The sequence below is a fragment of the Rhinopithecus bieti genome, unplaced genomic scaffold, assembly GCF_001698545.2.
Source record: "Rhinopithecus bieti isolate Rb0 unplaced genomic scaffold, ASM169854v2 scaffold_21412, whole genome shotgun sequence".
NCBI lineage: Eukaryota > Metazoa > Chordata > Mammalia > Primates > Cercopithecidae > Rhinopithecus > Rhinopithecus bieti.
In genome coordinates, this window is record NW_016811643.1 from 2514426 (window position 1) to 2530334 (window position 15909).

The following is a 15909-nucleotide window of genomic DNA, read 5'->3' on the forward strand; positions in this document are numbered from 1 at the left end:
AAATTTTTCAAAAATAAAACAATTTTGAAAACACAATTTTCATAAAATGTATATAGCTTTTTCCAGATGTTGTGTTGGATCAGAATTGTTTTTCTCCCATGACCTACTATATCTTACTGGGAAGTGGAAGTCAGGTGATAACACTTTATTTAAAACATATAGATAAGTGTTTATTAACTTTGGCTGCATATTAGAATGACTTGGAGAGCCTATTTTAATGCCCAGGCAAACACCCTGGATCAATGAAATCAGTATCTTTAGGTTGGGGCCCAGATATCTGTATTTTTTAAGTTCCTGGCCAGGCATGGTAGCTCACGCCTGTAATCCTTACACTTTGAGAGGCAAAGGGCAGGCAGATCACTTGAGCCCAGGAGTTTGAAACCAGCCTGGGCAACATGGCAAAATCCCATCTCTACCAAAAAAAAAAAAAAAAAAAAAAAAAATTAGCTGGGCATGGTGGTGCACGCCTGTGGTCCCAAAGCTACTCAGGAGGCTGAGGAGGGAGGATCACTTGAGCCCGGGAGGCAGAGGTTGCAGTGAGCTGAGATTCACCACTGCACTCCAGCCTGGACGACACAACAAGACCCTGTCTCAAAATAAAATAAAGTAAAAAAGTTCCCCATGTGGTTACAGTATGTTACAAGGTTGAGAACCACAGCTACAAAATAAAAGGATAAGAACTCTGACTTGCCCATATGTTGTCTTCCCATCAGACATTTATTACTGTGCATGGCATGATATGTCTGTCTCTGTCTGTCTTCCATCTCCCCCATTCCTTATTTTGTAGTTACTTCTCTCATTAACCAAACAGCCTTTTTTTTTTTTTTTTGACAGTGTCTCACTCTGTTGCCCAGGCTGGAGTGTGGTAGAATGATCTTGGCTCACTGCAGTCTTGACCTCCTGGACTCAAGCGATCCTCCCATCTCAGCCTCCTGAGTAGCTGGGACCACAGGTGCACACCATCCCACCTGGCTAGTTTTACAATTTTTTGTAAGATGAGGTCTCACTGTGTTGCCCAGGCTGCTCTCGAATTCCTGGGGTCAAGTGATCCTCCTCTTCGGCCTTCCAAAGTACTGGGATTACAGGTGTGAGTCACTGTGCCTGGCTCCCAACAGGTTTTGAGCCTTGTAGGCCAGCCCCTTTGTATGCCTCCCTGACTGTCATGCTTCCCTCTATTTTCTCTCTTTTTTTTTCTTCTCCATCCATTATTCCCTGCTTAGCTTATCCCATTCCTTAAACTGCTTTTAATTTAGTACTTGATCATAAATTTTCAGACTTGGTATATTAGTTTCTAAAGTATTTAGTCTTCGTTTAGAAGCTACATAAACAGGAGTGGGCTATTTTTAGTTTTTTTTTCAGGGAACAGAAACCAAGTGAAGATTTGCACTCTCATTGCCTCTCAAAGGAATAAAGGTGTTCTGTCCCTAGCTGAGGCCCTCCTGGCCTATCTTAGGCTGTGGAGAGGACCTCAGGCTTGCTATAGGATGCTTACCTCATTGGCTGAAGCTGGGGATAATAAGACTGCTTTCAAGCATCTTCTCTGGGATTCTGTTCAGGTAGGAGAGTTGGAGATCACTTATGCTGGTAGCTTGGATGAGACAGCAAGAAACTCTGTGTACATAATGTCTGTCTGTACACAGACATTAATGTCTGTACTTTCAAGTCTTTTATGCTTTAGTGCTTTGGACTGCCTCATTGCATGCTCCCTGCAGAGAAGTTGGTTATTTCTACTTATACATTGGTCCTCTCATGTCTTGGCTTCTGTTGGTAATGCCTCTGTTAGGTGTGGGCATGCTCATTGTCTTCCCACCTTGTACAGAGTTCTTTTCAAAGCCCACTTGCTCTACTCCCTGAGAGAATCATAGACACAGTCTCTGGGCTAGAGGAGACTCTGGAGAGCATTCAGGACAATGCCCTTCTGAAGTACCAATCATTTTTCAGGTTTCTCTGACATGAGCTCTTCACATACCTCCCATAACAGGGAACTCATTCTCTCCTGAGATCACCCCTTCACTGATAGTTTGGATTTGCATGGGAGAAAGTCCTGCCTCACACCGAATTAAGAACTGGTTTAGGAAGCACAGGGTCACACAGCCAGTTAAGTGACAGACCAGGGACAAGAACCAGATTTTCAGATTCCTGACCAGTGCTTTTTCTGTCACGTTGTAATGTCTTGAAGTCTAAGCGCAGACCCTGACTCTTGGTAAGAAGATGATTCATTAGCTGGCCTGTTCCTGAAGAGATCAGGGAAGATTGCTGGAACTTGCTGCATGACCAGGAAAGTAAGCTGATGTGATAGAAAAGAATGCCTTCGTCTGGGAACAAAAACATCTCAATTTGGGTTCTGGTTGACACTGTGGACCTTGAGTAGGTTAATTTTCTTCTCTGAGCTTGCTTTCTTCTATATAAAATATGGAAAATAATCCTTACCCTTTCTCCTTCCTGGGAGAGTTGTAAAGCAGATAAGAAGTCTGAGTTCTGAAGCATCATACAGAGGTGTTGGAGAGTATTGATAGCAGTAAATGAACTCACATCCTTTTGGCTGCACAGGTTCGGGAGGCCTTGAGGAAAGCAGAGAAGGAGCTAGAATCACACAGCTCATGGTATGCTCCAGAGGCCCTTCAGAAGTGGCTGCAGCTGACACATGAGGTGGAGGTGCAATATTACAACATCAAGAAGCAAAATGCTGAGAAGCAGCTGCTGGTGGCCAAGGAGGGGGTGAGAACTGCCCTTCTATTGCCCTCTTGTCTCCTTTTTGCCCTTCTCCCTTTTACCTGCATATCTTTCTCTTCTCTCTCTCTCCCTGTTCCTCCCATTGGGTGAAGAGATATCCTGGTGGTGGGTTCTGTTTCTTTCCTAATGTTCAGCTCCTGACAGTGTCCTTAGGCTTCTGGAGGAGGGAATGAGGGTGTAGGGGCATTCCCGCCTATCTTCTGGAAAAGATGAAATAAGTGGAGGCAGGCAGAGGGAAAGCTCTGCCAGCCTCAGGCTGCCATGGGGACAGAGGTCCTCCTGGGGCAAAAGGGCTATCAAGGACCCCTTTGCTTCTCCCTTGCTTTCTCTATTTTGTCCCCTCCTTTTTCTTCTACCTTGCCTGCCTTTCTCTTTTTCCTCTTTCTCTTCCTTTTCCTTGTGCAGTCTAAGTTGGGCTAGGAGGAGTGGGTCTCAGCCATAGGGGAAGGCCTGTCTTATTTTTTCCAGCCTCGAATCCCTGCTCTTTTGAACTGGGGCCTCATCTTTGCAGGCTGAGAAGATAAAAAAGAAGAGAAACACACTCTTTGGCACCTTCCATGTGGCCCACAGCTCTTCCCTGGATGATGTAGATCATAAAATTCTAACAGCTAAGTAAGTAACACCAGTTATCTACTCTGGCAATGTCCATATCATCCTCAGAATTTGAGGGCATACAGGGCCTCCAACACCAATTCCATTTCCTCATTAGTGGAGGGACAGCTCTGGTCTCCTTCTTCAGACTTTATTTATCTCTCGCCTTGCTCTTAAATTTATGAGTTTATTGTGTGTTTTATTCACACATATTCTCAAAACTTGTTCCTCTGAGAAGAGGCTTCATTCCTATTGGGGTTCACACCAAGTCCGTGCCTGCTGTTCTCTTCCCTCTGTCTTCAGGCAAGCACTGAGCGAGGTGACAGCAGCATTGCGGGAGCGCCTGCACCGCTGGCAACAGATCGAGATCCTCTGTGGCTTCCAGATTGTCAATAACCCTGGCATCCACTCACTGGTGGCTGCCCTCAACATAGACCCCAGCTGGATGGGCAGTACACGCCCCAACCCTGCCCACTTCATCATGACTGACGACGTGGATGACATGGATGAGGAGATTGTGTCTCCCTTGTCCATGCAGTGTAGGTGACCTCTTTGGGGGGATGAAGGAAGGAGCCTTTGATGCACAGGTTGAGAAGTCTGTGGCCTCTGTTGTGCTTAAACAGCAGATGGGGCAGATACCCAGGAAGATAGTTCAACTCATGACCTTGGTCAATAAAGCACAGTTTGCTCAGGTTATTTCTTTATAGTTGTCCTTTTGGTGTTCTTTCCTTGTTGTATGCTCTGTATGCCCCTTTGGGTCTATTGTGCTAAGTGTGTCTCCCTTCAGTCTTTTTCACTTTATTGTCCCTAACTACCACTCTATCTACCTTTATAAAAAATAATGCCCTTTAGTGAATTTCAATGTAAAAATGGCATTTATTTTGACTATTTATTGAACTTATTTATTTTGATTTTGTTCATTATTCTTAATTGCTAAAGTAGATGAATGGAATGATGTTTCTCTTTGTCTTTTTGTGAGAGGCCCTATAAAGCAATAGTCCCTTAAAGTGATATAGTCCTAAATCCTCTAAGCTGGAAAGGCATTCTTGCCCAGGAGGGATCTCCTGCACAAGCATGTCTGACTTTCCACCTGGACTCTTGGATCCCACCCTCTCTTTCTCTGTCCTGGGTCTTCCCTCTCCCTTTTCTCCCCTGCAAGTGATGAGAGTTGAGTAGAGCAGAGCCAAATGGAACAACACTGGAATTCTTCAGTGAATGAAGGGAGTTTTCCCTTACTGGCCCACAGTTGAATTTTTCTTTGGATCAGATGCTATTTTAAGTAAGTAGAATAGCCCTTATGGTAAAGCTATTGCCCTAGGCCTATATTCTGCCAGTACGGGGGAGGGCAGAAGTCCAGGGCGGGGTTAGGGGCTTACTTTCACATTCTTTAATAAGGCTGGATTCCCACTCCAGACAGAATTTATTTGTAATTTTGTCAATAATACTTTGCCCCTGGCCAAGCCTCTTTGTTCTGATCTGATAACTTGTTAGGCCTTTAATCAAAGGCTTAACAAGGACGGGATCACTGACAGGCAGAGCTTGATCTTGACTTGTTGATCTGAAGGCTTCTGTGTTCTCCAGGCTGGGAGGGACCTTAATTAGCTCTGAGCTACCCAATCCCTGCCCCCAGTCCTTCCTTTATTACATTGATGGCAGGCCAAAGCCCTCCATAAATCAGATTCTATTTTCCTTTTTGGCCTGGCTATTGACCCTAGATGCTGCCTGGCTGATGGGGCGTAGGTTCAGTGACCGCTCTCTCTGCTCTACATCCGCCGGCTCGGATGATCAGTCCCTCTGGAAATACCCCGGTTTGAGGAGCCCCTTTGGGGCATTTTGTTTTTCCGACTTTTGGGACTAAATCAACACTCCTACCCCATGGGTCCCTTCTCCTGCCTGCTTCATGCCCCTGCCTGTTCCCTCTATCCCCTCAGCACTGTCCCTACTAACTACAGGGGGGAGTTCGGGGGTAAGAAGAATCAGCCTGCTTGGCAAGAGCTGGATAGAGAACACCCCTGGTAATGGAAGGCTTAGGCTTCTCCCTTTAGCCCAGCTATGCAGATAACCTGGTAGCCCTTCTTCCAGCTGGGCTGGGAGGGAAAGAGGGAAGGAAAAATCATCCCTTTCTTTTCTCTTTTTCTTGTTTCTCCCTTTTCTTCCCAATTTCCCCCCTCTTTCTCCCCCTTCCCCTCCCTATTCCAGACTTCCTTATCCTCTTCAGCCTCTCTTTCATACCTTGAAAGCTACCAGCATAGAAGCCCTGCCTCCTGAACTCTCTATCACTATGGAACTATGCTCTCTCTCTGATGGCCCTTCCAAGGCTTCTCTCACCCTTGTAACCTGGCCCCTTCTCTCATCTGTCGGGAGAAAGCAGAGAAGCCTATCTATCAGGGTAGAGGAGAAAGAATAAAGGTCTGTACTGTCTTTTAGCTGGGAGTGAGCCCAAGGGGGGATGTACTAGCATATTCCTAAGTTACTTGGTGCCCATGTATCCCTTCACTGGGCATGGTGGCCATTATCTCCAGGACCCCGATTTGCAGCCTGATCCAAGAGCTGGTTCCTTGTTGTTTATGTGCTTATTAGAAAGTGAAAAAGAGCAAACATTAGCATAAAAAGCATCCATAGTCCCACCATATTTGAGCACCTTCTCTATCACTCTTTTGTCTGTGAAATTTTTTATGTGGTTAAGATAATGATAGCCACTACCATTTATTGAGTGCCATAACTTGAAACAGGTGCCTTAAAGACATTATTGTGAAGTCTCAGAAGAACCCTGCAGGATTTTAGAAATTAGGAGTTAAAATGGGGAAGTCAGCTGCTCAAGGTCACAACTAGAAGTGAAAGTCCTGGTTTCAAACTCTAGTGTTTGGTATGCCAAAGCTCAAGGCTAGCACATATAATTCTGTATCCTTTTTCCCCTCTGAACATTTTAATAGGCATTTTCCTATTTTCTTAAAGTCTTTTATAAGCATCATTTTTAATAGCTCTATAGTATCCCAGAAACTGGATATATTGTCATTTTCCCATTGTTCATTCTTTATGTTTACTTTCATATAGCTATTAATAAAAAGTAAACAATTATGTTTACTTCTCATTCAATTATTATTAATGGTGAACATGTTTATGTATAAGTCCTTGTCTATGCTGTGAATTATTTCCTGAGGTTGGCTTTCTGAAAAGGCTGGTTCTTAGTACTCTCCCGGACCTTGTCCCAAGCCCCTATCCTACCCTTCCTTGCCTGTGTCTACTCACTAACTGCCTTGCCACTTCCCTTTATAGTGACATTGGCCATAGGTCTCCTCTATTGGAATTGCCACTAAAACTGACCCGGGTACCTCATCTTCAATTTCCCATCCTTTTAGGACCCCTGGTGGGAGGTTTCTGGGAGGAAGTGCCCCATCCTCCCAATTGGCATTAGAGGCCCAGGGTGGTCTCCAGCAAGCATTTATTCATGGGCACCTCCTTACCTGCCAGCCCAAAGTGGGCTGGCCCCTCCTGACACTTTCTTCATTCTCCTTGCAGCCCCTAGCCTGCAGAGCAGTGTTCGGCAGCGCCTGATGGAGCCACAGCATGGCCTGGGATCTCAGAGGTTGGTAGAGGGCGAGGCTGGCCACTTCTTGACAAGCCGGGTATCTCTGCGGCGAATGCGCAGCCTTTCATCTGGACAGTCTTTCAGTTCTGAAGGCTACGGGACGAGCTCTCCATCTGCCTCTGCTGCTGCTGCTTGCTCCTCTTCTACCACCACCATCACCACTACCACCACCACCACCACCACCACCATCACCACCGTCCATGTCCACCCTGTTTATTACCACCACAGCACTTCCTATTTCCTCCAGACGGAGCCCTACCCTGACACACCCCCTTCTGACAGCACCGCTGTGATGCCTGGGCATTCAGAGAGCTTGGGGTATCAGCTGTCTCTTTTCTCTTTCTTCCCTTCCTTCCCTTTCTGCTGCTTTTACCTTAGTTTCTGCCTGCCAGCTGCTGCTTGATCAACTCTGGGGGTGTGTGCAGTGGGGAATCTTCTTCTTATCCTGTTTGTTCCCAGCTCTGGGATTCCTTTTTAAGGTCAGCCTACTTTCTCCCCTTCTGTGTTTGGGGTTTCCTGACTCTAAAAATGAGTAACGACTTTCTTCCCTCATGACCCTATAGCACTTTTGCCTAAACTACGCACTTTCACATTAGTTCTCACTTGGGCCCTCACTTCCTTCACTCCTTCAACAAGCATTTACTAATGCCTACTCTGTGCCAGGCTCTTCCGGGCATAGGGGTTCACTGGTGATAAGACACAATCCCAGCCATCAAGAACTACAATCTTGTCTGAGAGAGATACATAAATAATTATGGGAAAATTTATTAAGTGCTATGGGGGTGTTGAGGAAGGAGTGACTAACAGTGTGTACCTGGGTGGAATGCTTCACCAAAGAGATGAACATCCTGTGTGAAGGGAAAGGAGAAAGAATATTCTAGCCAGGGGAAACACTGTGTGCAGAGACATGGAGATTCAAGAGAATATGATATATTTGTGGTTAGAACACTGGATATGTGTTGGTGGGAAAGAGAAACAGCTGAGGCTAAAATGATGAAGGCTCTGAAAGGAAAGGGTTTTGGCCTCTACCCGTTAGGAGATGGAAAACTACAAAAGGGTTTCTAAGAGAAAATTAATCAGTCACATTTGCATTTTAGAAATAACATTTTAGTGGCTGTGTGAAGGAAGGAAGCGGAAGACTACAGGAATTTGGAAAACATTCCAGTAGACCACTAGGGGAGGTAATGAGGCCTTGGGATAAAAAGACATGATGAATTTGGTAACTGGCTACAGTGGTGAAGGAAAGGGAGGATCTAGTATGACACTCAGGTTTATAGCTTGAGTGACTTAATGGACATAGCATCCTTCATGAAATTAGGGAACCAAGACAGGGGACATAGGTTTTGGGGTTTTGGACAAGAAGAGTTTATAGGTGGGGCAGGAATTAAAATATACATTTTTAGAATAGTAAGTTAAGGTTCTAAAAGGGTAATTCCCTCCAGGTCTCACAACTAGTTGAGAGCAGAGACAGATTAGAACTTGGCTTTCCATTCCAGAATACTCCGTTGGATATTTTTGTCTTTTCACAAGGTCTCAAAAGTATACTGGAAAATAATTGGTGAAAGGTTTTCTTCCACAGCTTTGTCTGGCAGCTGCAGGGACTTTTCTTGCTAATACCCAAGATGGTAGACTAGGATCAGAGGTAGTAGCCTTGACCTTGCCTGGAACAAGCTTAGGAGACACTCAGAAAGTCCTTCCCCTTTGGAAGTACTTCTCATCTCTGAAGTGGTGACCACAGCCCAGTCCTGGCCTCCGGGCTGCAGTCTGCTTACTCTGTTGCTTTTTGTCAGTTCTATCTCACTCTGGATACCCATTTATTCAACTCTGCCCCTTAAACCTCTGGATAGTTATGCTCGAGGGCTGTTCCTTTCTCTTGCACAAAGGGATTGCCCTTACTAGGATTATTACTCAGCAGAGCCACTCATATCCATTCTCATTCTCATTTTCATCCAAAAGCCTAGGAAGGGAGACTGCTCCTTCCAATACAGATGGAGAGCATCAAATTGGGTTGGGGAAACTAGGGGATGCTGTGAATTCCATGCTCCAAGGTTTAAGCTGAGGGCAGTGGGGAGGAAGGGCGGAGAGGTACCTGTATCCACCTGGCCTGTTCACTACTTAATTTTCTTTTGCACCATGCACCAGAGGATCATCTCTAAAGGCAAACAGGCTCTCTGGTAAGGTCAGTAGCTTGGGATGGGAGTCCGAGGCAGCCCAGCCTTTGGGGAGGGACCCCTGGCCTGATTGTTCTAAGTGATTCAGGGAGGGAAGGTGAGCCTGCCTCATACTGGGCCTTTTCCCTCCTATATCTCCCTGGGCTTCCTCCCAGGTTCTTATCTTGCTTTGGCAGTCCAAACTTTTAGTTGATGAGGGAGGCATAGAAGGACAGGAATCGGGCTGGGTGCAGTGGCTCACGCCTGTAATCCTAGCACTTTGGGAGGCCAAGAGGGGAGGACTGCTTAAGCCCAGGAGTTTCAGACCAGCCTTGGAAACAAAGTGAGACCCTGTCTCTACAAAATCAAAAATTTAGTTGGGCATGGTGGCAGATGCCTGTGGTCCCAGGTACACGGGAGGCTCAGGCAGGAGGATCACTTGAGCCGGGGAGGTCGAGGCTGCAGTGAGCCAAGATCACGCCATTGCACTCCAGCCTGGGCGACAGAGCGAGACCCTGTCAATAAATAAATGAAAAGATGGATAGGAATCAAGACCAAATAGGAGTGTGGTCCAGGAGAAGTGAGGCTGGGAAAGCCCTAACCTCCTGATTTCTCCTCCTTGGTGTTAGAGAGGGTAGGATCCCAGGATCTTCACTTCCTCAGCTTAGAGGACCCCTTTTCTTAGTGTGATTGCTCCCCAGAACTTCCTTGGCACCTTGCTCATTGGTTTATAATAGTGTTTGGAGAAGGCAACATATGGAGAGGATCATCTTGGGGCTTAGAGAAACAAGGACAAGTTTAGAAGCAAGGACAGTGTCAGATGTATGAAACCAAATATGAGACTGAATATTTGTAAATACTAGAATATGTGGCTAACACAGTATTTGTAGAATGGAAGCTGAGGTGGACTTGTTCTCTGCTGCCTGCTGAGTCCAGGAAGTTACTGGCCCATGGGGTGGCTACTTAGTTATTTGCTTCCTCCTGAGAATTAAGTCTACAATAGCTATGAGTCAACCCCCTGCTTTTGCCTGTTTCAGGGGCCTGGTTCCCTCCCTAACTTCTGACCCTCAGCCTCTTTCTTTCTAGGTCCTATGGTGGTCTCCTTTCTCACTCATGACTCTTCCCCTTTGGCTAGCAGATGTTTAAACATTTCCCTTAGCTCTCTTCTCTGCTTTTGCTGAAGTTCTCAGGCCTCTAGGAAGGCAGAAGGAGGATTCAGGATTGGCAGGAGAGCACCTCCATATCTACCTTTTTGTCTGTAGAGCAGGAGGAGTGGCATCTGGAATTGATTCATGGCTTAGGAACCACCAGCTCCTTAGAGGGTCTCAAGTTCCTAGACTAGCCTCTGTGTGTGCATGTCCAGTGTGCGGTGGCATGTCTCCATAACTCAGCCTTGCAAAGAAGCCTCTTGTGACCGGCCCTTACATAGGCCTTTCAGCTTGGCAGGCCTCATCATCTTCATTCCCACAATAATTTCTACATTTCCAAGTGCTTTGCCAGCATATTTGATCCTCCAGTCTTGTAAGAGAAATTGAATTGGTATTATCTTCACTGGGCCAAAGTTAAGAACTAGCAAGTTTAGATGACTTGTCCAAGATCGCACAGAAGAGTCCAGAACTCTTCTGAACCATTGCTCTTTAAAGGCCAACATCCTGTCTTTCTATGCCTCCCTACATTCTCCCTGTCAGCAGAGGTCTGTAAGAGACCCCACCCTTCCTGCCGCACCACAGACTTTGGTTTGAACTCTGCAATACCTATCTATGACCTCCTTTGAATCCTGTGAGATGGTTAGAAGAGGCAGCATCCTGGCCTTTTGGGGTGGCTGAAGGATTTTTTGCAAGGCTGTTCTAACCTTCTCATCCCTGGCCTGGGTCAGGTCCACTGACTGCATGTGCCCTGTTCCTTGGGGTCTGACCCAGACTGGATAATATCCTAAGGTGTGACAGGAGTAAGTGGGGGAGGAAGGCATGGAAAATGGTGACTCGAAGCAGTTAACACAGGGTTCTGTGTTAGCTTAAGATTGAGTCCCAGGAAATCTAGCCAGCTATGAGAAGGCAGAGATTTTATTGAGGAGGATGCCTGTGGAATTTAAGCCTATGGTTGCACCAGTTCAGAGCCAGAGCATTCACCAGTTGTGGAGCCCATTGCCATTGGAAAACCATTTGCCAGACAGATGATGGCATTTTTTGTTTTTGTTTCTTGTCTCTCTTCTCTCCCCATCACTTTTCCCTTTCTTGTCTTTCTGTCTTGGCCCTTCTTTCTACCTGCTTATCCTTTTGCTTTTCTTCCTCTACAATTCTACTCTCCTTTTCCTGTCTCTTTTCCAATCTATCCTCATTCCCTCCTCCTGCCTCCTCTCTTATCCTATACTTACGGCTGTGCAACTTCTGTCTATTCCTCTTTCCTCTCTCCTTCCCACCTGCCTGTTCATCCTATTTCTCTCTCCTGCCGCTCTATCCCCATTTTCCTACCCTGTCCTTGTCTTCTTGTGTTGTCCCACTCTCTTCTTCACCTTTCCACCATCACCCCATCCAATATATGTCCCTTTCTTCCTCTCTGCCCCATGTCTTGCAGGGATTTGACCCATTCCGATTCGGAGTCCTCCCTCCACATGAGTGACCGCCAGCGTGTGGCCCCCAAACCTCCTCAGATGAGCCGTGCCGCAGACGAGGCTCTCAATGCCATGACTTCCAATGGCAGCCATCGGCTGATCGAGGGGGTCCACCCAGGGTCTCTGATGGAGAAACTGCCTGACAGCCCTGCCCTGGCCAAGGCATTACTGGCGCTGAACCATGGGCTGGACAAGGCCCACAGCCTAATGGAGCTGAGCCCCTCAGCCCCACCTGGTGGCTCTCCACATTTGGATTCTTCCCGTTCTCACAGCCCCAGTTCCCCAGACCCAGACACGCCATCTCCAGTTGGGGACAGCCGAGCCCTGCAAGCCAGCCGAAACACACGCATTCCCCACCTGGCTGGCAAGAAGGCTGTGGCTGAGGAGGATAATGGCTCTATTGGCGAGGAGACAGACTCCAGCCCAGGCCGGAAGAAGTTTCCCCTCAAAATCTTTAAGAAGCCTCTTAAGAAGTAGGCAGGATGGGGGTGGCAGTAATGGGACAGCTTGTCCTTTCCTGGGTCTTCTGCCTCTCCTTCCCTCCCTCCCTTCAAGATAACTGGTCCCAAGAGTGGGGCATGGGAAGGGCTGGTCCAGGGGTCTGGGCACTGTATATACCTGCACTGTACATCCTTGGGTCCTTCATTATTATTTATTAACTGACCACCATGGCCTGCCTGCCCTGCCTCCCTCCCAACCATGGGCTGCTGCTGTCACTCCCTCTCCACTTCAGTGCATGTCTTAGTTGCTGTTCCCTCAGCTCCCAGCTCCACCTCTGGAGTTCAGCTTCTGTCTCTGCTGTCCCAGTTTTGAGGTTTGGTTTCTTGTTTCTGTCTCTTGCTTTCAGGCTCCTCCCTCCCACCACTCCCCAGCTTCCCCTAGCAGTTACAGGGAAGATAGGAGGGGTAACTTCTGACATGTTTGCCTCAGATCCGTTCCACCCCACTCACAGTGGTTCTGTTTGCTCCAGACTGGGGCCAGGGCCTAATCTTTGGGATTTGTTCTTTGGTATTGTTGTGGGTCAGAAGGAACCTCATCCTAGATCTCACTCAGGCTTCCAGGAGTCCATGGGGGAGTGAAACCAATTCTCAGAGAACAACCCACCAGAGACTTTTAAAGAGAGGCTTGGGGATGGGTTGGAAGAGGCCTCTCTTCATTGGAGCATGAGTGGATGCCAGAACTGTAGGTTATAAGGCAGTCACTTTTTCTCTCTTCTCCCACCCACACCTGCCTCCCTCTTACCCCTGCTCCCCCACACTGCAGGAGGGTTTGTCTCTAAGAGGTGCTGCCCCAAAGCTCCCCAAGCATCAATACTCCTGGGGCTCAGGACAAGTGGCTCCCCTGGCCCGGGGAGCCACAGCCATGATACAGGGCTCTTATGGAGCCCTGGAGTTGTTGGGCAAGGATGCTGTCATATTTTTGAACCAAAAGACAAACAAGTTAAAAGGAAAAAAATCTCCTGAATTTCCCAAGTGCCTATGCTGCATATTCCCCTTGTTAGATCCCATTTTCATGTTACTTTGTAGCCTTGGCCAGAGGCTCAAAAAGGACACAACCAGTTTGGGGAAGGGGTGGCTAAGGAAGATGGTATAGGTGAAGGTGGCTGTGTGACCACTTCCCCCCACCCTTCCCACCCTCTATACATCTCTCTCCCTTACCTGTTTTTGCTATGGCTGCAAAGGTATTTTCCCTCTGCCCCACTCCCTGCCATGCCTTTATCCTGGGATCCTATTTTGGGCCTAGGGTGGGTGCACCTGGGGCTGGTCTTAGGAGGGTGCTAGGTTGTAGACTGCCTTGTACCCCCTGGACACCCTCAAATGGGGTTTTCTGTGTTATTTCATAAGACTCTTTGAAGTCCAATAAAGCATGTAGGAGATTTTAACCCCTGCTGGCTTTGACTCTCATTGTGTTCTCTGTGCTGTGGCATGATGGGATGAAGAGACTATCTTTCCTTTGCCCAGGGAAAATGAAACTTGAATGCACATACCCAGAAGCTCTGTGGGCAGGGTTACCAGATACATGCAGGATGACCAGTTAAATCTGAACTTCAGATAGTTTTTAAAGTATAATTTTCTCTCATGCAGTGTCTGGGACACATTTTTATTTGCTAAATTGGGAAACCCTATGTCTGGGTAAACTTGACCCTATCTATCCTGTAACTTCACTTATGACTTTTAAAAAACATCTATTTAATTTTTCTTTTTCGTTTTTTTTTGAGACGGAGTCTTGCTCTCTTGCCCAGGCTAGAGTGCAATGGCGCAATCTTGGCTCACTGCAACCTCTGCCTCCTGGGTTCAAGCGATTCTCCTGCCTCAGCCTCCTGAGTAGCTGGGATTACAGGCACGTGCCACCATGCCTGGCTACTTTTTGTATTTTTAGTAGAGATGGGGTTTCACCATGTTGGTTAGGCTGGTCTCGAACTCCTGACCTCGTGATCTGCCTACTTCAGCCTCCCAAAGTGCTGGGATTACAGGAGTGAGGCACCGCGCTGTCCTAATTTTTCTATTTTTTGTAGAGATGGGGTCTCACTATGTTGCCCAGGCTTATCTCAACACCTGGCCTCACATGATACTCCCGCCTTAGCCTCCCAAGATGCTGCGATTACACTTATGACTTTCCATGATTTTTCAAATTACTTCACAGGGAGCTTGGGCAGCTTCTGGAGGGTAGTGAGAAACCAACGAAAAGGCTTTAGGGAAAAGATGCCACAGATGAAATTTCGTAAAGATCGCTTTGGTAGCCCAAATCAGAAGCTTCTACACCAGCGTTGCATATGAGGGTTCTCATCTATTCTTATTTTCCACCTTAAGTCACCAAGTCCATCCTACCTCCACAAGGCAAATACCCTGTCTCTGCTACCATCCACTGAAGAACCCTAAAAGCAAATGGGTACTGACCCTGCCCTGCTTAAAATTCTCTCAGGGATCTGATTTGCGTCAGGATAAAATCCAAACGTCATTGGCCTTGCGCGGTTTTCTTCCAGTTCCTGAGTGCCAGTCTTCTGGCCGATCTGAAAGCCCTGGGGCTCCAAGCTGCCCACGGCTGTGGAGCCTAGGCTTGAGCCCACAGCGGACGGCAGTGTTAGGATTATTATAATAAATGTCAAAGCAAGAAAAACGTTCCAGCCAGTTAGGTTTAGTTACTTCAAAAGTAACAAAATAAGCGAACCGCCTTTCCTCCGGCGGAGACACGCAGGCGACAGGGGCGGCGCCTGACCTAGCAGGCTCTAGGTGTTACGCCAGGGCCCCAGGGCTTCCAAATTCGGCTTGCCCACACAAAACATGGCGGCAGGAGAGCAGCGTTTCCACCGGGCATGTCCACATCCAACGGGGCCCATGGGAGAGGCGCAGTCTTCTAGCTCTTGCCCAGACTCAACATGGCGGCTACAAGGCGCCTGAGCTAGTCTGCGAAGCCTACCCCAGGCGTGAGCCGCAGCGTCGAGTAACGTCATTCGAACCCCGTCGCACCCCTTTGTGCGTCACGGGTGGCGGGCGCGGGAAGGGGATTTGGATTGTTGCGCCTCTGCTCTGGAGAAAGTGCTGTCCGTCTCCAACTCCAGTTCCTGTCCTTGAGCAGCGCCTGCAACCTAACCTTTCCCACTCTGTCACCTTCTTGATCCCGCCGGCGCTTTAGAGCCGCACTCCAGTCTCCGATCCTTCAGAGCCTCATCCACTAGCCGCGATGCATGTGATCAAGCGAGGTGAGGGGGCAACAAGGTGGGCGAGAAGGGAGGTGAGGGGACGCGGGCTGCCGCAGCCGGAGCTGATGCCCAACCCGCCCGCCCGCCTCCGCTGCTTCCCGCCTTTCCCGCCGCGGCCTTCCGCCCTGTCAGCTCGCTCGGCCTTCCGTCTTCAGTCAGCCTGCTCCGAACCTCCTTCGGGCCTTCAGGCTGCGCCCCTTCGGCTTTGTCATCCTGCCGCCTTTCAAAAGGATAACGCCCTGTATCGAGTAGTGAATGCCGAGCACTTTCCAGGCACTATTTTATTCCTCTCTACAAGCCTCTGAGAGAGAGATTATTAGCTCCACTTTACAGATGAGGAAACTGAAGCTCAGAGCGAGGTTTCGGCAACTGACCCAAAGTCACCCATAGCTGACAATACAGTTTGATTTGGAAAACCGTGGGGTTGGTGAGCTGTCTTAGGCACCGGGTGGGGGGGCAGCTGGGAAAGAAGGAGGGGGACTCTTTACACTACATAGCCACTTGTCAGTTTACTGATCTCTTTTGTGGGGTGAGG

At 47.9% G+C, this 15909-nt stretch overlaps 2 protein-coding genes across 9 annotated transcripts in view; both read left to right on the plus strand.

The window, feature by feature from the left end:
• STIM1 (stromal interaction molecule 1) overlaps positions 1–13561 on the plus strand; it is a 225353-nt gene extending 211792 nt beyond the window's left edge. For 4 of the 8 annotated variants that reach the window (XM_017894465.1, XM_017894461.1, XM_017894464.1 and 1 more), the window contains 6 exons: positions 2551–2718; positions 3245–3345; positions 3628–3863; positions 5040–5132; positions 6844–6910; positions 11638–13561. In XM_017894465.1, the coding sequence (XP_017749954.1) occupies positions 2551–2718; positions 3245–3345; positions 3628–3863; positions 5040–5132; positions 6844–6910; positions 11638–12151 (1179 nt within the window). In that variant the 3' untranslated portion in view covers positions 12152–13561. Of the gene's footprint in view, positions 1–2550; positions 2719–3244; positions 3346–3627; positions 3864–5039; positions 5133–6843; positions 7232–9055; positions 9093–11637 lie in introns of all 8 variants that reach the window. The other 4 variants (XM_017894467.1, XM_017894460.1, XM_017894463.1 and 1 more) reach the window with 4 other exon arrangements.
• An 891-nt stretch (positions 13562–14452) lies between these two features.
• Positions 14453–15909, plus strand: part of RRM1 (ribonucleotide reductase catalytic subunit M1) — a 46069-nt gene continuing 44612 nt past the window's right edge. The window contains exon 1 of the mRNA XM_017894324.1: positions 14453–15374. Within this exon, the coding sequence (XP_017749813.1) occupies positions 15356–15374 (19 nt within the window). The 5' untranslated portion in view covers positions 14453–15355. The remainder of the gene's footprint in view (positions 15375–15909) is intronic.